The following is a 26,754-nucleotide window of genomic DNA, read 5'->3' on the forward strand; positions in this document are numbered from 1 at the left end:
CTCATCCCCAACAGACTTCATACTTGCCCCTCTTTCCAGGACTCTTGCATTTACCTCCCTAACAACCCCATCCATAAACAAATTAAACATATAAACATATAAACATATAAAACAATACGATCCAATATAGCGAAGTGTAACTCCGATCCAAGAGCACTGTCACTTTCATTTAATCGACGAATAGATATGCCATACGTCGACTGCAAACGAAATGGTGGCGAACTTGAAGAGAATCCTATATTCTAAAGCGAACATTAGCACACGGCTTAATTCAGCCATCACGCAGATAATATCTATGACAACAGCATGAGAGATCCTTTGTCCTGGGCTGAACGCTAGCCTACATAATGATTTAGTCATCACGTAAATCATGCACGAACAAAAACGAACGAAACCCTATATTCCAAAACGAACATTACATATATACAATAGTCCCTTAAATGAGAAATGGGCTGAAATGATTTCAATACAAATCACATAGTTAGCTACAAGATAGAATATGTCGTTTACGTATACCATCAAGATAGAATGTGACGTAAAAAGACAATAAAAAGGTAATTTAGGTCTAATTTTGCCACGGCTTTTGAGATTCGCGTCTTGCATGGTCAGTTTTGTATAAACTATTAAGTTTTTACCAGCTTCCCAGTCTGGTAAGAATCATATGCGAACCATAAGCAGTTTACATCACCCTAGTAGAGGCATACTATGAATAGAAACATGACTTTTCACGATATCTAGGATTATTCTTTGATAACTCGCATTTTATAGTGGATTTAGAAACAGTGAACCATTCAAGACCCAGTCTACTCGGTTCATCTCTGATCCATATACATCTTAAAGATTCAATGGTCGGTCTTTGAAGGGATCATAATGATCTGTCTTTTTTCTCTGATCTGATGAAGAAAATTAATTGTTTTAAAGTCATGATACTTATCAATGAACAGTGAGTGATTCCAGCAGTGACACTAACTATAAGAATGAACTATAAAGTCTGGCAAACCACACATGTTCACCGCTGAACGAGGAAACATTGTAAGGTGATATATTCCAGGATGTGCTCAGGTGCACAGGTTGACAAAGCATGGAATGCGACTCACACCTTGATATTACACGCTATGAAGTGCATCGTCTGCTTTCGAGCTTCTCGGTGCTCAAATTTTCTTTCAAAATGATTTTACAAAATAAGAAACGATGAGAGAATCGACTTCTTGGTTCAAAAGACACGAAAACAATCTCAGCGAGTTGAAAAGTTAATAAGGATTATGTTTTCTACTTGCTGGTCTTGCATCGTCTTCTGGTGGATCTCTCAAAAGCTAATATGCAAAAATAAAGCATGAGCATTCCATGTTTCGTGAGGATCTTCGGAGTCTTTCTTCAAGCTTTAATTGTAGATTCTATTTAATGAAAAAGAGGTTAGGCATTCCAGGCAAAGACACGACAAACTTGCTCCCATCAGAGGTGTTTGGAAAATCTGGAATGAGAGACTCTCGTTGCTGTGTGATATAACAGCAACTGTTATTGTGAATGAACAGCTCGTTCCACCGGGGGAGGGATACAAGAAGAAAGTTTTAGCAGTATGGGATGTAGGGAGCAGCTACGTGCATACTATGGCACTCTGTGCTGGTCGAAGATATGTGGAACTGGAACGCAAACAAGGAAATCGTGCTGTTACAATTTAGAAAGAGATTGACTGGAACAAAACCTGTCATTTTTTCTATTACTTATCCTTAGCTGAGAATCTGAAAGCTTACATTTAGACAATTCCTGGAAAACTATGGAAGAATCGAATAGAAATACCCACACAGTTTTCTAATCCAAGAGAATGAACATTATGCTCAACCCTTGAATACACCATGTAGGTAATGTACTCATTTCTTATTGCCGAAGGAAAATTAAGACGAGTACTGTGCTTATCACTATACTATGTAGTAGTAAACAAGAGGATGAATATGAAAATGATTGAATTCTGCTTAGAGACATTTAAATGCCACTAATGTATCTCAAGTCGAAACACCATTGTGGTAGGGTTATGAGAGGGGTTAAGCTAGAGGTCTGAAAGGCTGTTACTTCCTCTCATTAGACCAGTACTGCTTTTTAGAAATCTTTTTAATGGGTGGGTTAAAACTATTACTTTTGTATTGCTTCTATTTCCAGATCGGCTATGACCTTTTACAGACATCACGTTATGAAACTTTAAACAACTATACTAAAACACATGCCTTCAGCAACTATACTAATCTGCATTCATGTGCAAAAAGATGTCTATAGTAGCTTATCGACATTTGCAATGTTAGTGACTTTATTGGTTTCTTCCCTCTACATATTTGCGCATCACAAATTACATAATGTGATACAACATGATATGTCCCATCTTTAAGCTACCGACCTTGGTAATGTATTAGTTGTTCTAATCAAAGATCCGGCTGTCTATGTCTCTGTGTCATCCATACACATTTGTATATAATACATACATATTCAAAACCATCTTTAAGAAATTCTCTACATAAGTCCTCTTACCAGGTAATCATCTCTATAAATTAAAGATCTGATATTAACTTATGTTGATATAGCAAAGGATGTACATGGATTTACAATGTAAAATTTGATGTTCTTTCTCATAAAGAAATATATTATATATACACATGCACTTGGATGAAATGTTATTCTTAATTCCCGTAGGTATATAAAACCTTTATGTGGATTGTTGTTCATCCATTTAACGTTTGACTAAAGTCTGCATTAGACTTGGAATGTACAGAGTAAAGAAATATATCCACATGTCTGAGAACTGCAAGTTGATAGTTTATTGTCAATTTTTACGAGAAAACAGCTTACATACTTGTATGTTTCAACAGTCTAGGAAGACTAAGTAAAGATAGTTTACCCCATCCTGACCCATGTCAAAAGGGGTTTAATTATGTGTGCTAGAGATTTTGTGCGCTGGGATACGTTTGTTACTCGCGAGCGGTCGCTGGTCGGAGACCGTGAGATGTTCGCTGGCGAGTCAACACTCGACCACTCACTGTCCCTGGATTTGAGGGAGAGATAGGGAAAAAGAAAGCTTCGTACAATATTCTGCTTGTATTAAAAGCAGAGATCAGCCAATTGCTTCTTTACAAGAGATTTATGTGTTCGAAATGAGTGGTCAACATGCAGAGAGAGACTTGGATATTACCAACTGCAGCCGTGGTTTGTGGCTGGTGAAGGTAAAACACTCAGATGTTTGTGGGTGATATTTCCTGTCACAGTAGAGAGAAAACCTCACTCAGGCTGTGATTACAGGTATTATGAAGTCTAAGTATACTCTCTCAATCAGTAAGGAATTTCACTGGTTTTATTGTTTGCTGTTTGTTTACTGGATTTACATTAGTATGAAACGAGGTGAACATGATTTGGAGCATCTGTAATGTGTTTCTCATTGATAGAATAATGCAGTAGTGGCAAAGAATCTGATGATGAGCAGGGAAACTGTGGGGATAATGAATGTAGGTAAAGTTTCAGAATACGGACGTGTATTTTATAGATGATAGATTATAACAAATGGAAATGATGTTGGTATCATTGGAGTCCTTACAGTGAATAAAGGTGATCAGATAGTAGAGTTTATACATTTTATAGCTGTAGTTCCTCCAACTCTATTAGTTTTACGCTCTTATTTAATGGGCCGGGCTTTGAAGTACAAGAGACTTGTGGATTAAAAACAGAGTGATCAGTTGAAAGCGAATGTATTCGTAACTCTCGGTCAGTTCTAACAGAATATAAGTGACAAGGGGGAATGCTTTTGGTGTTCTGATTAATTTTTAATGTCCCCTCGTGTAATACGAGGACATTAGAATGGTAACCGTACTACAAATAGCTGATAAAAAACATTCACCCAGAGCTTGTTTGGAATGTATATTGCTTTATTCAGTTTGTATGTCAAGATGTAAACTAAATAAAGCTCTAATACATAAAGAAAGCTTGCATGTAGTTCCTAGAAATGCATAATTTCCAGTTAAAGCTTTTACAGATTCTCTCGAGTCTTCATAAGTGTCTCACTTGTTTATCTCTGTTGATTTCCATTTTCTGGGTATTCATAACCCTCACCACTATCTCATTCTTGTAAGTCGTAAAGTGTTAGTCTTTTCAAATATGTCAACTTAGTTTGCAAAGTGAATAAGGAAGAAGTGCTGTGTGGTGTGAACAATATTTTGTCCTTTTACAGACCTTTAGGGATGATACTTATGAAGCTTGTCAGAAATCTGAGTGGCTGTAAGCATTTAATCAACCTTATGTATATGGATTGGGAACTAGGATTCTAAGTTACGAGACAATATAAACAGTATAAGAAGGGAGATTGTTAGTCTTTTTGTTGTAATGCAGTTCTTGTCAGATTGTGAATTTGTAAGATATGAGAAATTATTACCATATCACTTTTTGTAGATTGCAATTTACAACATTCTTGTTTTTTTTGCAGATACCAAAATACATGAAGGATAAATGGTCAGATTGCCCTGGTACAGATGTTGGAAGACTCAAAATACATAAGTAAATGGATGTGTTGCTTACATTCTGTAGTAATTTGGCCCAGCTTAGCAAAATTGTATTATGCATTTCATTGTTATGTGGGTTGAACCCATATATTTATGGTTACAGTTACCAAAAAGTTCTTACAGAAGTAATATTTTTTATGCTTTTGGTATAACTACATACTATTTATGTGTTACTGGGGGCTGGAAATCCTCCCCTCTTGTTTTACTTTTCCGAAGAAGGAACAGAAGATGGGGCCAAGTGAGGATTTTTTTTTTTCCTTTGTAGCTCAGCTGTCTGTTCTTGATTCTACCATGCTAATATGGGAAATGGCAAATATGTATGAAAAAAGTTTAGGTTGAAACAATTATTTATGTACATAAGTATGTTTTTTTCAGTCACTGTTTATTTCATATTTTTCTAGGGTTCCTGGTAAGCTTCCAACAGTAACATTTACACCAGGGGAACAAATCTTAAAGGACAGTACAATGCCTCGGGAACACAAATTCATCTTGCACAGCGTCAAAGAAATGACTCTTGGAGTTTTCTCACAAACAGTTCGTAAGTCTTACCTTGAATATTCCTCTGTGTTATTTAAGCTTTATTTTGATATTGAAAATATGGATCAGTCCACATATTTTACTTCTTGATTAGTCAGTGCTTAAGAGAATAGGTAGTTATCCATTCATTGACTCCTTTGTTTCTTTGCATAGATGTTGACTTCTTTACTTTGCTCATGATGCAAACAAGGTTATGACTTTGCTAGAATTTTATTACGTAATGACTCTTATATTTGTGTTGCATTTTTGGAATTAAACATGGATATTAATTCTTTAAAACGATTGGAGGATTCAGCTGAAACTTTACTCAGCCTTCACTTTCAGCTTCTGGCAACACTGATTCAGTGGTTCCTGAAACAGAAAAGCTGTACATGGAGGGGCAAGTCATTCAGAAGTTTGAGTGCCAGCCTGTGGGTGAGTATTATTTTTAGTGCTGTATCAAACATCTTGCAAATGATAAAAGGGGATCTTAATCTTGCAGTTTGCAGGTAAATGTAGTTCATGTTACTGGATCAGAAGGACCCTTGATGATATTCAGTTTCTGCATGTTCAGTATATTTCATACTAACATTACTGTAGTCTGAAACACAATGATCTTTGCCAGATGCAAAGGATGATGAAAGATGTCCTTACAAAAATGATTTATTGAGCACTATGTTTAGGATCACCTTGAGTAGCAAAGGCAGAAAGACTGGATTGGCAGCAATGTAATATGTGATAGCAAGAGATCAACAGACTAGTTGACAAAAATTTTAGTTACATGTTTCAGTGGGAAAAAATGAGTTCATGAATTATTATGAAAAGCTTGAGTGCAAGGGAATTGAAGTTATTTTTCAACAGCTATATTAGCAGTGTTTTATTGGTGTTTTGTAGCTTGCTTCTTGGTTGAAACAAAAGATTTTAATGCAAAGTATTTGGCTTACACAGAGTCTACATTAACCTGCTATGCAATGTTAAGTGTAATTATCTAATTATTGTATGAAATATTGTCTCATTTACTTCCTAGTGCTCAATTTTCCTTAAAATTTTTGACTGAAGCTTCTGTAGGTCATTGTGCATTCTGAGCTTTATATATGCACTGTCTCAAATATTGTAAATATGATAAATTACTTATGTTAACGGTAAAATAGCTTTATTATGTTATACCCAGTTACTATTCCCTTCTATGTGAGGTAGCATTACCAACATTTCTCACTACACACATCCAGTCCCTATCTGTCATATATTATTGCACAAAAACCAAAGTCTGTCATCTGCAGTCACACCTCACAGATTACTCTATGGTATACCTTGACCACTTTGTATGATCTATTTCTTGTAATCAGTATGTCTGTCGATCGACATGTTTGTTACACAATTGGAGTCGCAATAGATTAAAATCCATGCTACCCCAGTGAGTTGAGAGTGGGACATAGTGGCTGTCTTTTAACTTCCCTGTAGCCGAGTTGGCTAGATGTCTTACTTCAGATCCGACTTGTGGTGTATATACATCTGTCTGTCCATCGATGTATCTGTGTATGTGTTTTCGGGGGGGGGGAGATTTGTTATTCAGATATATACATGTATATACTGCCCAGTTTATAACTGGTATGAATTCATTATCCAGCCCCTCATGGATGGATGAGCAGCTGACTTGGTGGTGACTCAGTTAACCACTCCAAAACTTGAGCCCAGGCCCATTGGAATAGTGGGCCACGTGTTTACGTGTGTGTATGTGATGATTATGATATCCTTGTCTGACTTGCAGTAATAGAAGCATAACATATTGATAAATTGTTCTATTGCTCTCATCTGTGTCCTCATATTTGTGCCTAGGTATTTTCTTCCAAACTAGTAATGCAGGCAAGATACAATGTTCTGAAGAACATCTGTTATGAAAAGTTGATGTTATAATGTTTAAACTTTTGATGCAAATGATTATTATAGATGATACTTTTAGGTAGCTAATACATGCATTCTTTTTGAATTTTCAGTGGATAACTTCTACCTCAATCAGAAGAGGGCAGCTGTTATGAAAGCTGCGAAACCTCATCGCAAAGCCGAATTTATTGATAGACCTGTTCAAGTCTTTAAACCAGTTGCAAGACACAGGTATAATGTAAGTGTCTTAGCTTAACTCTGTCAGTGTTACCAAACCTTATGAATGAACCCGGCTTAGGATAGTCGGAAAGCTTTGCTTTTTCCATGGTGTTTCCATAAGAAACATACCTTTTGATTCTTGATGAATGGTACCTAAGCCTTCTTTTGAATATAGAAGTAATTGTTTTGTGGGAATATATCTTTATTTTGATACTTTCCACAGGTTGAGATAGAGGAGAGAAAGAAATCAGAAGGAAAGAAAGCTCGTGATGATAAGGACAAGGTGATGGAAATGCTTTATGCAGCATTTGAAAAGCATCAATACTACAATATTAAGGACCTCCAGAAGCTGACGCGGCAACCAATTGTATGTAAAATTATTCCATCATGTATCCAAGGTCACTACCCATATTTTGTATTCTAAAGACTGTTTTTTTATTTGGATAAGTTTAATCATGATTGACATAGTGCATGGCATATACCCCATGGCTTCTACTAGTGAATGCAAATCATGAAGTGTAATTGTATATCTACTTTTTTTAGTAGGATAAGAAAATGAAAATATAGTGTTTCCCATACTGGATCTGTCAGAAATGCCAGTTTGATGCCTATCATTGACCAGATGGCTGCATTACAAAATAATCATGCTGATTATGATTTGGATGTATAAATGGAATCCACTATTCAGTGTAGAGCACACAAGTGGTACAGGACTTCTTATGTGTTAACTTGTATCCAGGATTAAGGTAACACTGCCATGGAAGTTTCTGACTCACAAGTTGCTTATTTTATGTTTATTGTCATAACTCCATTCTTATATACGTCGAATGCTTACAACCTTATACAAAATTCATTTATATACTTATAATATTTGAATTTTTGAAAGGAATCTACTGTTCAGGCTTAAGGTTGTGCAAGTAATGCAGCACACTACGCATCCTCTATCCCCATGCCATCTCAGTAGCTTGACTTTTAATGTGTTAACTTGTATTCTGGAATGAGTTAACAATGACATGGTAGTTTCTTAGTCAAAAGTTGCTTTTTTCTTTTTTCATCTGTTTACTGTCATACCTCCATTCTCATATACAGAGGCACTGGCAAGTTCTTACAGCATTGTACATAATTCATTTGTATCCTTGATAGAAGTGTAGTATGACAAAGGAAACTGAACAGTTTTCCACACACACTGGAGTGCTTCCTAATCATTCACTCTCCAAAATGAGGAAAATGGTTCAACAAGTCTTGCATTTCTTATTACCATTTTACACTAGTTTGATCATTTTATTCTTTATTTATTAATGTACATATTCATGATAACCTCAGGACACCTTACTGAAATGGATCTTGGTTTGCTGCAGCCATTTCAGGTAATATAATCTTGGTGTGTGGTGGCCATGGAAGTCCAAGTTGCACTCTGTATGACCTGTTCTGCCATCCTTCAGTTTCATATTTTTCTCCGGTATCATATTTAGAAACTTAATAGTCTCATGTGTCCAAATATGAGAATGAGCTTTTATCATCATTAGCCAACAAAATATGCATAGTTAGGTAGAGGATCTAAGTGAGTTGTTCATTCACTTTTCTCCTCTGTGGTTTTGTTTGGGTAATTGAGCATTTTTGTGTATTTTTGCCCGCCTGTTTGAGTTGCATGTGAAATCTGGCATCTATACATGCCCGAAGTCAGTAAAGGGACTACAGATTCTTTTGAATGTGCACAGGAAAACTCACACTCTGACATATGATGTCGAGATTTTGCTGATCAACAGCATGCCTTACTGGGTTGGCAGTGAAAGGGTTAAATGTTTCATTATTTATTCCAAAAATGGAGGAACCCTATGAATACAGAAGATACACACTGTGATGTTGATTGGAAGGTTATTTTGGAGGATAAGGTGTAACTGCTCCTTTCTCATGTATAAGTTACTACAAATATTATTTACTTTCAGACATACCTCAAGGAGATCCTGAAAGAGGTGTGTGACTACAATGTCAAAAATCCACACAAGAACATGTGGGAGCTGAAGCCAGAATACCGCCATTACAAGAGTGACGAAATGGCAGTAGAAGATCCTGGGAGTGATTAACCTTAGCCTTAAACCTTATTTGGAAGGTTTTAAGGAACTTTTTATATCCTTTCCAAATACATTTTGTGAATTTTATTTTGAACAGAATTTATTCTTAATGATTGACCTAAGCTTGCTAGGTTATTCGAAAGAAGTATTTTTGAATGTTTATTGATTTCTTGTGAATTTTAGGGAATGGAAGCAGTCATATTCAGATTATACATGAATATGTCATTATATAGCTTTCATTCTCTATCTTAGAATATATAAAAATTCTAGTGTCATTTATTGTTTGAAGATATACACTATGGAAAATAAAGACTGCCATATACTTGATCGTCATATATGTATTTCCATTACTTATCTCTGTCTACTACATCGGGTCATACATTTTGTATTTTTCAAATTGATCAACATATGCAGTAATATCCTTGAATTTGTGTGAAGCTGTTTTTACTGAGCAGGAAACCACACCTCCTCATATTGCCAAAAATATAAAGAAATAATTGGACTGATTTAGGAATAACAAAAAAGAACTGTAGCAACGCAGTATATCTGTTCATCTGTCTATATCTCTGATGCTTGTTCCAACTGGAATTCCTCACCCTTGTGGCCACTGGCAGAAAGGAAGTCTAGCACAGTGTTTGAAGATGCCCCTACCTAATATTCATTATGACTACTTATATCTAATGCTCCTACCTACTACTTCTACCTATTGTTTCTACCTAATGTTCCTGCTTAAATCGTCATGCCTACTACTTCTATCTACTGCTCTTACCATTTTGCCTAAAGGCAGGGCTAGTGCATAGTGCTCACCACAGGAAAATCTAGTTATGAAGAATGAGCTGCATGAGTTAAATGTTGTCAATTGTTACTTATGACAAGGATAGATTGTGTGTAGACAAAATGCCAGTAGTCCACATGTTCGTGAACCAGAAAAGACAGCTACCTTGGTGAGAGGAGTGCAACTTGACAACCACTAAATTGCTGCCTTGCTAAGCAAATGCACTAACCTTCCTGATACCCAGGCTGGTAATACTAGTGATATAGTTCCCTGGTCATTGGCTGCCTACCAACTACTACCTGCAATGCAGTATATACACTTAACAATGTCTCGTATAATTGGCTTGTCCATTAATGTTTTGAAAAACTTGCACATGAAGAAGTTCATTTGCTAGTGAAAGAGAAAAGGGTGTATGAACTGATGGGTGTAGTACATTAAGGAGGTTTGATGTCATCATGGTTGTTTAATCTATGCATGGAAGTAAGTGAGGGTACTATAGCAAGATGATCTCTAGTATGTAGGGGATGGGGGTGCACAGAAAGTGAATCATTTACTATTTGTTGATGGCATAGCTCTGGTGAAAATCTGAAGAGAAATTACAACAAAAGGAAAAATTATTTAAATCAAAGAGCTTCAAGAGAATTCTGTTGTACAATTTGTACATGCAAATTAGTTGATACAGCAAATGAATAAATGTCAGAGCAGCCATGGCAGAGGTAGTTTCATTATGTGAAAAATAGTGAGTTCAGGGCTGAGCTTACTTTCCAAGAAACAAGTATATATTGCGTGGAGAAATTTAAAATGAATTGAAAGCTGTTGATTGGCACAGAGAAGCTGTTGTAAAGATATGCAAGTGATAGATCCATTTTGACTAAATATGACCATCCTAGGTTATCAAAGCATTAAAACAACATAGCTTAAGGAATTGTGATGGTGCTGCATTTCAACCAAGCTTTCCTCAATGATATATATTTAGGATGTAGTGCATTTTGTAAAGATGTTCTTGTAATCAAACTGGTCTCATAGCTTAGAGTCTTCAAGGGAGAGAAACGGTGGCAGAAGAATGCCACACATTGATAATTGTTCTAAGATTCTGTTCCACCCTTTTATTTGGACAGCAATATCTGTAACAGTAGCCTATATATTTGCAGGCCTGTCTTCACTAATTTTCAGACTCCATGAAATATGAAACTTTTTTAGATCAATGACATGGCTGTCATAAATTTAAAGTTTCTTTGCAAATGGGCTGAACCTTCAAAGCATTCCAGTGTTTATTCATATTGATATGACTAAATGATAAAGCAGCACTACACCCAGAAAGCATCAATTTCCAAACATCAGCTGTTTGCTGTGCCGAACATTCAGTGAGTGGGATGCACATGAGACACTAATCAACCAAGGGTTTCCTATATTGCTTCATGTTACCCAGAACAATACCCATTCATTTTCATTGTCATCATTATTCCCTGCAGTTTCCAATGTCATTGCCAAAAGTCTTTCAATGTGATTAACATGATAATGCACTCCTTGTGTGATTGCTTGCCTTTTGATGAGAATTTTTAAATGTTCTGTAGGTTCACCATATGACACAAAATGCAAACCGGCTGAAGGGTCATACTTTTTTTTTATGTTAACAGAGACAGCACTGGCAGCTGAGGCCATTCCATTAACACTATATATAAATATACAGTAGCCTAAGCCAGGTACCCATTCTATCAACCAACCCCTGGAATGGATGAACAGCTGGGTTGACTGTAGACCGACTACCTAAACAGATTTGATCCAATGCGCTCAACCCTGGGCGGCCCATGAATGCATCACAGTCAGGAACTCTAACCTCTACACCATGGGAGTCTGGTGCTGTGGTGAAGGGCCTTGCATATAATGTACTAGTCTCACAAGTATACCAAGCCCAAACTCTACAGCCCTCTGTGATAATCTGTCACTGCAGCTGCCTACAAATACTGCATTGCATGCTTGAGCTTTTCAGATCTCCCGGTCAGAAATGTCATTACTGTGGACCACAAGTATCCCACAACCAAAAGTTACTAGACTTGCTATTGCTATACACTGCATACATACTAGGACATAAAGCTTCTTGCTTCTGTTCCAGAAGTGCTTTCGGCCACATACATGTATGGTAAGCCCAGGGTCTGATGACTAAATATCACGTAAAAGTGATCTCTATCTATCCATATCTCTGATTCTTGTGCCCTCTAGGGTCTCCCCAGGTTGAGATATACATCTTTTTATTTACAAAATTGCATTGATATTAGTCATGGCATCAAATGTAACACAAACCACACCTCAAGTAGATCTACATTGGCCAATAAAGGGGTCCCTATGATGTAGATATGTGATTATGCTTATACACCAATTGAAGCTCAGTTGATCTATGGTGGTAGTGCAAGATGACTGGGGTCTCCATGTATAGTACAACAATTACTCACGAGTTCTTTAGATTCCTTCAGCCATTTTATTAGGGAGGATCTTACAGTAGTTTGCTAAAAGTAGATATCATCAAGTAGTATTTGCTCAGAAGCAATTATGAGTCGTAGAGATCCAGATGAAAATCTATTTGGTGATAGAGACTCAGTGGTATCAATACACTATGTTGTTTTAAGCTATCTCACCCATACACACTTCATGATGTTTTTGTTTCAAGTGAGGAAAGATGTGGAAAAGCTCGGGAATTTCAAATGTCCATGTAAAAGGTTAGATACATTTATTTAAACCCCCCTCCCCCTACGCACCCACACACAGGGCCCCTTAATATCACGTCTGTTGCAATGAAAGGGTTAACACCACACTCAAGAGTCTTCACTGTAACTATGAAGACTCACCATTACCACATTACCATCAACTTCACCATCACTATGACTGGCAGTGCTACAGTGATCACTACCACCACTATCAACCAATATAATCACAAAGCAATCAGTAAGGGCGTCAGAGCATATCATCAGACATTCATTTGTAGGTTGTATTATACAAACAGTGACAAACATTCTGTCAACTGAAGTAGGTTAGCAGAATGAATATTTACGGTTATAAGAAATGTTATTCAATTGTTTATTGTTTCCTACTGAATTATTAATTCTCATGGTCCATGGGGTAGGGTGACAAATGATTTTCACATTAGTGTAAAACATAACGAAGTGGTCTAAGTAGAAAGCAAAGAAGTAATGGAAATAGAATGAAGGTGATTAAGAGAGTGAGGTATGGTAAGACAGTTATAGGACTTGATACCCTGTTAAGGAGGAGATATATACAACAGGGTCAGAGTAAATGGTGGGAGTGAAGAACTTAGGGCAAGGGACAAGTAAAATTAATGGTGATAGCAGAGGTTTAATGGGAGGTGGACGGTAATGGGAAGGTTGGCTGGGATAAGTTTAACCAACGAGGAAGACGAAGATTGAATGGGCTCAGCGAGAGGAACAACAAATATGCATTAGATGTTATATAAGAAAGAATAACTTTTTTCCTCTATTTTGTTATATCTCTTTGCTTCGTTATAAATTCATATATAAACTCTCTCTCTCTCTCTCTCTCTCTCTCTCTCTCTCTCTCTCTCTCTCTCTCTCTCTCTCTCTCTCTCTCTCTCATTACGGTGATTTATCTTAACTGGTGCAAATATTCTTGACTAATAGCCAGGGGCCTCCTACAAGAAATCCACCATTTACTATGCATATCGTCATTACCCAACTGCAATTAATCCAATTAATGGCCTTAAATTTTCAAAGTCTTTAAAACGAATGCTTGCGGTTAGATGGATATTAATTGTTCTAAAAGTTTTGGGTCGGCAGTCCAACAATTTGCTTAATGATGCTCATGCTCTTCATTGGAAAACATACGAAACAGAATCAATACCTTAGAAGCACATGAGAGTAAATACTCTATTCGGAAAAATGGAGATTTTTGAAGTCTTTCTTTTAGATTAAAGTACCTTTCAATTTATGTGAATTATGAATCGCGATATTTGCAAAAACTTACCTTTTTTATAGGCAAAGCTGATTGATCCTGTTGTAAAGTGGGGATTAAAGGATTATAAAGGAGTCATACGCATTCTCTCCTTCCATCTCTTGTTTTTTTCCTATCTGTCATGCACCAAATTTCCTTCACTGATAAAAATACGATATGCAATCAGTGCAGTAAAAATAAGGACGCATTGCGACTGTCAGTGTAGGAAGAAATGACTTAAAGTTTTCTATTGATGTTGGGATCGAGTTCATTTTGCCAAATCGAAAAAAATATGAATATCTATCAGTACATAATGTCGGAAAAAAATAAAACAAATAGACATCAGTCATATAAACCCAAAAATACATATCTTGTTTTTCGTTTTAGAAAAGATAGTTTGACTCCCTTTGTTCTTGGAGGAAAAAAAGAAGCGAAAAGCATTTTCAATCTGTAATGATTAATTCATCTTTTACCTCACGTTTTCGTACTATTTCGTTGTGTCAGTTTCAAAATGAAGCGTTCGATCTGGCGGCTTCGATCGGCCTGGATACGGACGTTTCCAGATGTCACAGACATATTCCCTAATATGAAGAAAAATATCTGATACTATGTAGCTTTTAATCCAAGAAAAAGAAAACTCTTCTTTCGTATGTTATCTCCATACCCGACGCTTCGTAGCTATTAAGAAAGGAAGACAATATTTCGTAAATTGTCTAATATAAAAGATACCCTACCACTTAATTCAAGGAAAAGTGACATTTTTCTTATCTAAAGTTATTGGACACTCCATAGCTTCGATTCAAGAAAGGGTGACAGTTTTCTTCATCTTACCGAAACTTCATAGTTTTTAAATCAAGAAAAGGTGACATTCTTGTTTTTAACAAGTTGAAGAAACTGATAATCCTTAGAATATTAGTAGTGTATGGAACAAGGACGTAAAACAGACAGATCTACTTCATCCTCGACATCAGAAGGTTTTGAAATTGGGTTCCACGAAAACTTGATGAGGTTCCAGTGGGTTATTTCGTGAGTGACTGAAATGGTTCGATGCCAGTTAGGAAACCGTTACTTTAGATTCTTCCAAATACAAAAGATACCATTAGCAATAGAGGCAGCTATAGAGTGATGGAGACATGAACAATAAATATATTCTCCATTTATGTCCACCAAATGCTGAAACTTGATTCTATTAACAAATAAAGAAAGACTGAGAAGTTTTTCACACTTTTTGCAATGGACAGGTTAAGCTGAAATCATGATTTCAGTGAGGCACAGTTTGAGGAGCAACTTCAGAAAACTACAGACTTGAGGTTATTAAGTATTTAAGCGACGGGAGAGAGAGAGAGAGAGAGAGAGAGAGAGAGAGAGAGAGAGAGAGAGAGAGAGAGAGAGAGAGAGAGAGAGAGAGAGAATATATATTCAGCTCCACCATTTCCCTTGGTGAAGTAAGACAATTCATCTTACCACAGAACTGGTTCCATCAGCCAGCAGCACCAGCCTTTGTAGTCTTGTGTTATTGCACAGTATAACCAGCATACTGAGCAGCAGGCCTCTGGGATACAGCTGGAACAAAGCTGGAAGCGTCGCTGGAAAGTCGCTTGAAACGTCTCTAGAACTTTACTAGTTGCTCGAAACTTGCTAGAACGTTGCTAGAATGTTGTGGACCACTAATGGAACGTTGCTGGAACGTTGGGGACCACTAATGGAACGTTGCTGGAACGTTGGGGACCACTAATGGAATGTTGCTGGAACGTTGTTAAAATGTTGCTGGAAAATTGCACGAACCATAATGGATCGTTGCTTGATTGTTGCTCGTACAGTGCTAGAGTAAGGAATGTGAAACTTCTGGGCCTTTTTTTCTGAAATAAGTGTTGCTGGAATGTAAAATGTATGAGTAGCTACGGTGCCTCTGGAACATGGGTCTTGAACTGCTAATGGAATACGAATTTTTTGAACAGGTTTCGTGTACCTATGGAACATTCAGATCGAACTCTCGAACACTTGCTGGAATCATAGAATCCATTGAAAGCTGGTGTATCACTAGGACGTATGATGTTCAATACTGGAACTGACCCTGGAATTTATGTTGTTCTACAACTGAACAATCGCTGTTATTATGTAGATTTAAGATTATGAACTACCATTAGAGCATTTTGAAAAAGTGAACTGCTCATGTAATGTCTATCACGGATGAAGAGTTGAACTTCTGCTGGATGTGCTTAAAGAGCTACAGTGCCAGTGAAATATATGGTCGAAATGCCTGGATTGCTGGTGAAATAATCAAATTCAACAGTTGAAAACGCAGCTGGAATAAGAAATATTCGCTGGCGAATATTACAGTTCCCAAATATCAGTGATTCCTGTAGAGTGACTAAGGCGATCATTTCCTTAGTATTCGTCCTGTTTAAATCTATAGAGTATGAATAAGCAGACGAATGCACAAAAGTAAGGAACAGGATGAAAAAGTAGTGTTTTTGAACATAAGAGAGTTACAGTGTTGTGTGTGGTAGACAGCGTGAGGCGTATGGGAAAGTGATACAGTGTGTGAGAAAGGTATCGTAACGAGGAAAGTATAGTGAGAGGTGTGAGTGTGAGACAGGTTTCGTCGTGCTGTGTAAGGAGAAGCGAGACAATGAATGACACAGGTTTCGAACGAGGAAAATACTGAAGTAATGGGGATGATGAGGTATATATATACAAACACAGAGCCTAAGCCATGTGTGTGTGTGTGTGTGTGTGTGTGTGTGTGTGTGTGTGTGTGTGTGTAAGAAAAATTCTGCATAATTCCTACATTTCTCACACATAATAAATTCTGCTGTTTCCTTCTTGGCGTTAACAGGTTAAGTTTTCTCGCTGTGCTGCCTTGATCCAATTAGTAGAGCAGGTGCCACGGCTCTGGAGCCTGAGGGAGCGCTGGTGGTGATTGTGGTGGTGGTGATGGAGATAGTGGTGGTGGTGCTGGTGATTGTGGTGAACGCGATCCTGATGATGGTGGTTCGTTACTGACTTGTGGTATGGTGGTGGTGGTGGCTGGCCCTGATGTGTGTGTGTGTGTGGTAGTGAGTTCGAATACTGGTTCGTATTCAATCCTAATGGTGGTTGGTCATGATGTTTGTGATAGCTTCAAGGCTGTGCTACTTTCAGTAACAGTGAAGAGATGGACTTCATTGGAGTAAGAAGTTCTTTGACAACACGATTCTCGATGATACAGACGAAGTCTGGCAAAACACCGACACACACACACACACACACACACGCACACACGCACATGCGTTCTTGGTGTGTATATGCGCTTACCTGTGTGCAAGCCTCTCTTCTTCCTCCATGTGTACACTTTACATACGAGGAGTCATAAAGGTTTTATTTCCCAGTTGAAGGAAGTTTTAGGAGTGAGTGGCTCGGTCCGGCGGCCGAGTTCGGAGCTTCAACGTGATTAGGTTCAAAGCCTCCCCTAAGGCAGCTTGCCGTGGTGAGTGGTCCGGTTCGCAGGTCAAGCTCGAAGCTTCGCCATAAAGAATTTGAAATCTCTCCAAGGCAAGCCGCTATACCTGAGTGGTTCGGTTTGGGTAACGGGTCGAAGCTTCGCTGTGACAAACTCACTATAACAAACTCTGGTTCTGTTGCTAAGTTCGGGGTTTCTCTGACGTGAGTTCTGACGCTCCGAAGCACCTCACCTTACACCACACACACACAAACCTCTCTCAAGTCTCACATTATAATATATCTTAGCCACGGGGTCTTTACAGTAAACCTCAATATTTACGAGGAGAGATTTTCAGTGGATTTTATGGCCTGTAAAATGCTCGTACGTTTGTAAGTGGTGATGAGTCTTTTCACTCGTTTCCAGCGATTGTGAGGAGAATTATATCATCTCTCGTATATATAGATATAATATAAGAGCAGCATGGCCAGGCTTGGAACCCATGGCGATCAATTTTTCCAAGTCCTGCCTGACGCTAGAGATGAAGAGCTGTACACACATAACCGTCGAGTTCGATGGCTTTTGTTTACTGTAATCATATAAAAGCCCTCGAGTCCCGGTTGTGGAACAGGTTTCGATACGCTTCTTGTCGACGGACGTCGAAGCAAGAGGTCTGCTATTCATGTCGGCAACATTTAGATAAAGCGAATATCTAGGAACATGATATCGTTAAGGATTGAGACTATTGAGTCACGAAGATGGTTATCAATGTGTCTTAACTTAGTCCAAATGTATCAAATGTTTCCACTCGATGTGTACAGACTATATATATATATATATATATATATATATATATATATATATATATATATATATATATATATATATATATATATATATATATATATGTGTGTGTGTGTGTGTGTGTGTGTGTGTGTGTGTGTGTGTGTTTGTGTGTGTGTGTGTGTGAGAGACACAAAAACCCACTCTCTCCATCCCCTTTCCTCTCTCTCTCTCTCTCTCTCTCTCTCTCTCTCTCTCTCTCTCTCTCTCTCTCTCTCTCGCACACACGCGAAAAATGTATTTATAGAACGAGGAGAAAATCTCACACATACGTTACCGGTGCGAGGTAGTGGCCATTTTTCCGCTGTCTTGCCTTTGGAAAAGCTCAGCAAAACGCCCAGTTGACTCGATCTCCGACCCAGATATCCTCTGCACCAGCAGGAAAGAACGTTTCTGAAACGCTTTACACGCCTCCTGTGCTCCAGTCGCGGGGATCTGGGCAAATAAACGTTTGGACGGTGGTGCTCCAAGTTCATAAAGTGTTAGAAGTATTCACCGAATGAAAATGGATGATTCTCTCTCTCTCTCTCTCTCTCTCTCTCTCTCTCTCTCTCTCTCTCTCTCTCTCTCTCTCTCTCTCTCTCTCTCTCTCTCTCTCTCTCTCTCTCTCTCTCTCTCGATGTGTATGAGTTTTGTAATCATTCAACGTTAATGATTGATACGTGGAATGAGTACAGAGAAGACCCGTAGGTACTAGGAATTACAAAAAAAGAAGACCTTGCTTTAAATGCGTGATGGAAACTCGAACTTTGACAATAGATGTCATAACGTTCCAGAAACCTGTGTGATGCTACTGACTCCCACTGAGGCTTCCCCACTCAGGTTCTTCAGGTGTTCGCTCCCGTTGAACCTCCTTCAAACCAAGAGCAGAGTTTATACTGTTCATCAATGTGGAGATGACGTATTCCTCTTTCCTCATAAGGTTTCCAACCGTAGCCAACGACTCTTTGTGTAGCGAATCTTCTCTTGTTCTTTTCTACCTCCTCCTCTCCGTTTTCTTCATCAGTTCCTCTTTCGTTTTAGTCTTTGTTTTCTTTCATCATTCATGACTGGATTGATGGAGATGTGAGGAAAGCTGATTTTTGTTAGGACTGATCATTGCCAGTGAGGAACACTCTACATCTTCCTGTTTATACGACGTTAGATATTTTCATGGTAGTCGCCAACAATTGAACATAAGAGGTGATTCCCTTTATATATATATATATATATATATATATATATATATATATATATATATATATATATATATATATATATATATATATGCAGGGAATCACCTCCACAAAGATGGCTGAAGACGCCTTCAAGCAGTGGGTTCATCGTCCATGACTGACAAGGGGGACATTTTAGACTCAGACATCAAGAAACTTTCCTTCGAGGTTAAGCTTCTTATAGTGAGACGAAAAACAGAGAGGGGGAAAAAAAATGTATATATAATCCCCATCATCCGCTTTCCCTCAGCGTAGAAAATGGTTTTCAGGCTCCTAGTGGTTGAGGAGAAGCTTATGTCATCCATAAGCATCTCTCTCTCTCTCTCTCTCTCTCTCTCTCTCTCTCTCTCTCTCTCTCTCTCTCTCTCTCTCTCTCTCTCTCTCTCTCTCCAACGCAGTGGAAGCTTTAAAGTCCTGCTAGCTCCATTCTGGGCCATGTTATTCCATCACGAACTGGGAAAAAAAAGAGCCCCCCCCCCCCATCTCTCGACACCGAATCTCAGGCAAGTTGGTATAATAACACAGGACAACCTCTCCTGGAAGCTGGTCTGCCGCGGTGTGCCGACCAAACACATTAAGTTCTGATACGTTACGTCAAAAAAAAGATGGTTGCTCCAGTTCCCAAGTTGCCGCTGCAAGAGGTTTTTTTTTTTTTTACACATCTTCGGATATCACAGAGCAAGTGGCATCTGCAAGAGCTTTCCATGATCCCAGTGACGACAATGGGACAAGACCTTTGAGATCGAAGGTACTAATTCTGGGAGGGCGTGCGATGCGTTCCTTCTGGTCTTGGACCTAATCCTTTAAGGTAATAGATGATCAGTGAGGATCGGGTCACAGGCGGTCAGCAAGCCTTTCATATCCATGTGGTGTTCTGTGATGATCAAGGCCAGATAGCTACTCTAAAGCAATCGAATCTTTTACAAGATATGAAATGTAAATTATCTATTGTGAAGTTTCTGATGCATTCACTTTCTATTTTTGTGAGTCAGATCCATGAGGATATCTCCGCAGATAAGGAAAAAAGGAGGTCAGGAATTAGCAACTTTGTCTCCATCAACTTATACCCCGACAGAATAGGTGTGCAGCCATTTGGACAAAGTTACCCTCCCGTAGTCTATAGCTTCGTCCACTGATGGTGTCCTGCAGTGCAATCAGTATGGAAAGTTTCATTCACCCTAATTCGTTTCCTCCAGGAGGACGAACTCCATTCCATCTATCAGTCTTAACTTCTTTTCTATAAATGTGGGGTCCATCAAGGGCCATAGATGCCATGCATCTCTTTGGGAGACATCGATTCTGTAGGACGTGGGGTCTTCATCTCGTCATCGCGGGCCACCAAAGGGTTAGGAAGCCAGATGGTCCGTTCTCTTGGAGCAAACTTTCTACCAGGAACTATCGGCGCAATTTTTCTTCCCGCCTAATGCGATTAGGTCCATCTGCTTCCGAAACAGTTTCCAACTCTCACCTTAGCTCGTAATCCCAAATCCCTCTGCTCCCTTCTCCCTTACTTTAAGCTCCCTGAATCCTAGCTTCCTGCTGCTGTCATCCCCTTTACTCTTTCCGCTAAACTCCCTTCCCTCGACCCACTAGACATTTGGGGGAGAGGAGGTGAGATCCTGAATGTTAAATAGCTGGAATTAATCCGCTAAAGTGACGGATCCAGAAGATCTTAATGGTCGTGTGTGAGTGGGCACGAGGGCCATGGGGAGAGAGAGAGAGAGAGAGAGAGAGAGAGAGAGAGAGAAGAGAGAGAGAGAGAGAGAGAGAGAGAGAGAGAGAGAGAGAGAGAACTTTGAGTTGCTTACTCCTGTCTTATATTTGCTGTGAATGGATTAACTTCAGCGTATCTTATATGATCAGTGGAAGGGGTGATCGGGAGAGCCCAGAGGACCTTAGATCTGGATATATCGTGTCTGGTTGAAGCACTGCTAATGGTCAGGTAGAACTGCACGAACAATATATATATATATATATATATATATATATATATATATATATATATATATATATATATATATATATATATATATATATAGCTAATGCACTTAGACAAAGTTGCAAACGACTGGAGGAGGAAGTTTGGATCGTCAGGATAACTAGTGGTGGACGAGTGTCACAGTGGGTGCGAGTCTCTCCCAGCCCTCTCCAGCCTCTCTTTCTTCCTCTCCATGTCTCTCCCAGGCTCTTTCAGTCTTGCCCTGTTCTCTTTCATCCACCCATCCTCTCCCTCTCCCTGTTTCTCCCATGGTCGTAGATCCTCTCCCTGCTCTCTGCCAACCTCATGCAGTCTCTCCTAGTCTCCCTCCCAGGTTGTTCTTGTCTCTACCTGTCCTTCCCCCTCTCTCTCTCTCTCTCTCTCTCTCTCTCTCTCTCTCTCTCTCTCTCTCTCTCTCTCTCTCTCTCTCTCTCTCTCTCTCTCTCTCTCTATTTCGCCGGGCGCGCGCTACGCGCTGACCCCTCACCACCCATTTCAAACCTTCTCTCCTCTTGATCTTCATTTCCCCCAGACAGTGAGTAGCCAACATGCTAGGTGGAATATGTGTAATCCTCGACAAATAGATGTCATCAAGTTCCTCCCAACGATGAAAAAAAAAAAAAAGATAAAAAAGGTAATCTTAGAATTCACCTTCCATGACATATTTTATTCCCAGAATTCTTTACCTCACTGCCCACTAGAGGAACATTAATAACGTCGACTGAACTGGTAGAAAAAAAGAGATGAGACAAGACAAGAAAATTAACCATTTATTTCACCCTTATAGAACCAGATGATTACATTACTTATATTTTTTTCTTTCGTAGAAATTGAGACTAAGTATATTTTTTACTCGCTCCGAATTTATACACCATTTTCAACGATATATTGCTAATATATCCTAAGGTGAAAGAATATGTACCATTCCTCCGTAATATAATGCTCCATTACGGTGAAGGGGAAGATTATATGGTCAGATTCATCTTGAGCATTTTATTCTTTTTGGTGATGCATGAGACAAATGGGGGACTTTATTCTGCCATGACTCATCTATCATGTACTGATAGATGGAGATGTCTCTGTGTTACTCTCTTTTTATCGTAGATAAACTGTTGCCCATATATATATATATATATATATATATATATATATATATATATATATATATATATATATATATATATATATATATATATATATATATATATTTATATATATATATATGTGTGTGTGTGTGTGTGTGTGTGTGTGTGTGTGTGTGTGTGTGTGTGTATCTAATCCAAATACAAGCAGCAGCCATGATCGCCACTTTACCATAGAAATTGAAAAAAAAAGAAATCTAACAACGAGGAAGAATGATAATTATGACAATCATTATAACAAATGATAAATAGTGACCCATTACACTTAATATCTCAAATGAATTTCCGTGTCACTGTCGCCGTGAAATTAATTACTTATGCAAAACAGTGACCTGGAAAACCACTCGGTTACGTTTCAATTACTATGCAAATTACCAAGAGTTGACTAGTTTTTTTTTCAATCGGAAAAAATGTTGATGACTGTTTGTATCGGGATGTGAATAGCAGAGATGTCAATCAATGCTTTTATAGGTTAGGTTCTCCGATCCTGAATCTGGCTCTTGATGATCCCATTGATCCAGTTTATAATCTATAAATCCAACGGTTTACGACTCTCATTCCTCATGATCCTAATATTCATTCCTCTGCCAGCAAGGTCGAGTGACCAGTGGTGAGCTTTTGTTCCTTCTCGTTATGGAACGTATCGAACCAGTGGCACGAAGCAATGAAACAAGTCTCTCAGAATGACTAACACTATAATTGCAATTCCAATTTCATACAGTGATCTAACCATGATCAAAGATGACTGCAAGTGAAAATTAGAGAATATATATTCAGGCCTGTGTCTAGTCTGTATGTGTTCAAAAAAAAAAATCTCATAGGTTTATAGTAAAGCTTCATTCTGTTAAGGTTTAATGAATGTGACAAAACCAGTCACTCGTTATAGAAAATAAAACATTTGAACTTAGATGAAGAGTAAGCTGTTGAAGGCACTGCTGGAGGATGTGTGAATATACCAGTCGAAACTTCTACCCTATACGACGTCATATATGAAAGATATAAAAGAAAAACCAGTAGGTAAATGCTGTATTAATTCAAATGATAAATAGTGGATGATTTCGTCTCATAAAGACTCATGTTTCCATGTCAGGCCTACAGGATAATAGGTTTTCTTTTGATGAGGCTCTTTTGAAGCAGTAATACCTGCTTCGATGAAGGAGAGTGAAATCCTAATATTAAAAGTGTTATATACATCATGTATGTCGTATTGTGTTTACCGTCCCACTACGAGCAAACGCGAATGGAAAACGATTTTCTTTTTTCTTTTTTAGGTGATGAGGCCAGGCAAGCGAGGAGGCACGAGAGAGAGAGAGAGAGAGAGAGAGAGAGAGAGAGAGAGAGAGAGAGAGAGAGAGAGAGAGAGAGGGAGAGAGAGAGAGAGAGAGTCTACATAAAGAACCACTGGAAAAAAAATAACACAGTTCAGGGTCAAATAATCTCAGATCACCTACGAAACAAACATAGCACAGACTGACTGACCCTCTCAGTAAAGGCCAGCAGACTGTGAATCAACAAATATAACCTCGTGAATAACCGACGCCTAGAAAAAAAAAAAAACTGTGAATAATATGAATAATACGTGAAGAGCAGGAGCCGGGTAAATGGTACGGACATTGTGTAAGGATTAGGAGGAGCTCCAGCTGGGGTGAACGAACCAGCCCAGCGTTATATACACCCTTGTATTTCCAAGTAGATTTGGACTGAGCTATACAACAGGCCGGGATGTGTATGATCTCTTACCACGTTTTGCATACGTCATGTATAACAGCATTTAAGCTGTTGTGTACGTCCGTTTTAACCTCATGATCTACACAACTTAATCGTTAAAGTACGACGACTCAAGTTCTTGAGTACGATGACTTAATGTCTGTGGTACGACGACTTAAGTTCTTGATTACGATGACGTAAAACCCTGTGTACGATAACTTAATCCATAGGTACGACGACTTGAGGAGTTGAAGTATCGTACTCAAGAGCTTCATACATAGAAGGACATAAGGGAGAGGAACAGATCGATAGAACACATGGACCACATACACAGTGGAAGTGTATATGGTCTTAGAACTCTCTTTAACACCCGAATAAGCTATTGGATGAAGAAGGGTTTAAACAACCCTGACAGCTGATAGACCTGGACACCAAACAACCAACCAACCATCTGTGTTTACGCGACGTCCATGTACACAGTGAGAGTGTTTATGGTCTTAGGGTTATCTTTTACACCTGAAGATCATTCGTCTGGTGATTTACTTGCTCATTGATGACCTTAATGACCCCGCCAGTTAATTGGCTTAAAGTCTCATATACCAGCCGACCTACTTGTGTTAGAAGAAGAGGCAAGCTTTTAATTCTTAATGTTTTAAAGTCAAATCTGTTGTTTGTTTATTCTTTTCTCGAGAGACTTTTATAGAATGGCTCCCTGTTGTTCATTGGTCCAGTTGACATTATTAGCGCGTTTGCCTCCAGAGATATGTGGAAAAGCGGTCCGTTCGTGAGTCTAAGCTTCCATACTGTCTTACGTTCGTGCACAGGTGAAGCCTTTCCATTTCCAAGTGAGATACACTGTAATCATACGACGGAAAAGTCAACCTCCCAGTTAATCTTTTGTGCAAGAAAAACGCCGAAGTTAATTAAGAGTAGAAAAATATCACGCGGTAATATGTCAAGATAGTGCAGAGCAAAATATGAATAGCTTCATTCGGAATTACCGTTGGACGTGGCTCTGTGTCTGAGGATATATATATATATATATATATATATATATATATATATATATATATATATATATATATACATAATACCCTGATTTGTAACTGGGCGTAAAGATCACTGAGTAATGTAATGGTCTGTTTTTCATAAGAAGCTGTTGTGAGCGGCGAAAGATACAGGGAATGAGGAAAATTTGATTCAGGGTATTTTGAGACGTGCCATGGTAAACAGCTTTCTTAAACTGAGGCAGCCTAGACAACAAATACCCTTTTGTTAAGAATGGCTTTGTGTTGTGTTATTTCAAGTATGTAGGTCGTTGTCTGTTTGATCATGGAGTGTAGCTGCGTTTCGTATTGTCTTGTCATGTTTTCTCTTCAACATTTCCCCCCCCCCCCCCCCACTCTCTCTCTCTCTCTCTCTCTCTCTCTCTCTCTCTCTCTCTCTCTCTCTCTCTCTCTCTCTCTCTCTCTCTCCCTGCGAGGGGAAGCGATAGAGACATCAAAGATCTAAGAGCCATCATTAAAGAGAAGCTGGAATTCAAAGAGCATATCGATGAGACTGATATATCGAGACTAGTAATGGTCAGTACGAGGGTGAAAACCTTCTCCATAGGAGACAGGAAACAATTCAGAATGAAATAGAAATGTTCATTTTCGACTTCAGAAACAAAGGAAAACACACATTAGCGTGTGAGAATATCTTAGATGAGATGAGCAGAGAAGAAAATATATATATTTTCTCTTTTCTCTCTTATTTTGCTGGTCTGATAATATATGTTTATGTAAACTGATATGTATGTTTATGTAAGGCAATGCATATGGACAAATTTTCTTATGAATTTATAGTCACTGAAGAAAAAAGGAGAAGAAAAGAACATACGCAAAAGTCTTATGACACTCAGCAATGGAAAGCATTATTAATAAGGTTTACATGATCTGGTTCATTTCTGTCGTAATAGATGCATGGTACCAAAACATAGGCGACATTATCTGAAAACGATTTGTGGAATTCTCTACAGACTCCGATCCTTTTTGATAGCTTATCTCACCCTCATTGTCTTTATTGGCATAACTAAACCTATATCCACACATTAAAGCGTTCAAAATCTGGCAGTATTTCAGTAAGATCAGCTACATTTTTCTTTGAAAGAAAGAGAAAGAATGACCTGGGGGAGACAAGAAATTTAATCAGCTCCATCTGACTTCTTCTCTCAGGACAGAACACACACTTCTGGACATCACACAATTGCTGTCATGCTCCCAACCTCGTGGCCTCTCGCCTTGAGGTCCTGACTGCGAGTTTCCTCTAACAAAGGAGTTCTTAGCATAGCAGGTGATCTGTCCTCGTGACAACACCAGATATATCATAGCGCCCCCACTTGACCGCATCGTGCGAGTCTGTAAATAAGGGGGAGACGTTGTGTAAAAAAAAAGGACAGCATATTTTCCATCTCTAACGTGCATTATGACACCGCCTGATGTGTGATTTAGAA

General features: G+C 38.5%; 1 protein-coding gene across 1 annotated transcript; it reads left to right on the top strand.

Moving 5' to 3' along the window:
* The first annotated feature begins 2,988 nt into the window (after positions 1 to 2,988).
* TfIIFbeta (transcription factor TFIIFbeta) lies at positions 2,989 to 9,547 on the top strand. Its single transcript, XM_071695971.1, has 7 exons — positions 2,989 to 3,206; positions 4,457 to 4,527; positions 4,934 to 5,070; positions 5,394 to 5,483; positions 7,043 to 7,167; positions 7,372 to 7,515; positions 9,095 to 9,547. The coding sequence occupies exons 1-7, from the start codon at positions 3,138 to 3,140 to the stop codon at positions 9,230 to 9,232; spliced, it is 774 nt and encodes a 257-aa protein (XP_071552072.1). The 5' UTR covers positions 2,989 to 3,137; the 3' UTR covers positions 9,233 to 9,547.
* The last annotated feature ends 17,207 nt before the right edge of the window (positions 9,548 to 26,754 follow it).

The sequence above is a fragment of the Panulirus ornatus genome, chromosome 58, assembly GCF_036320965.1.
Source record: "Panulirus ornatus isolate Po-2019 chromosome 58, ASM3632096v1, whole genome shotgun sequence".
Taxonomy (NCBI): Eukaryota; Metazoa; Arthropoda; class Malacostraca; order Decapoda; family Palinuridae; genus Panulirus; species Panulirus ornatus.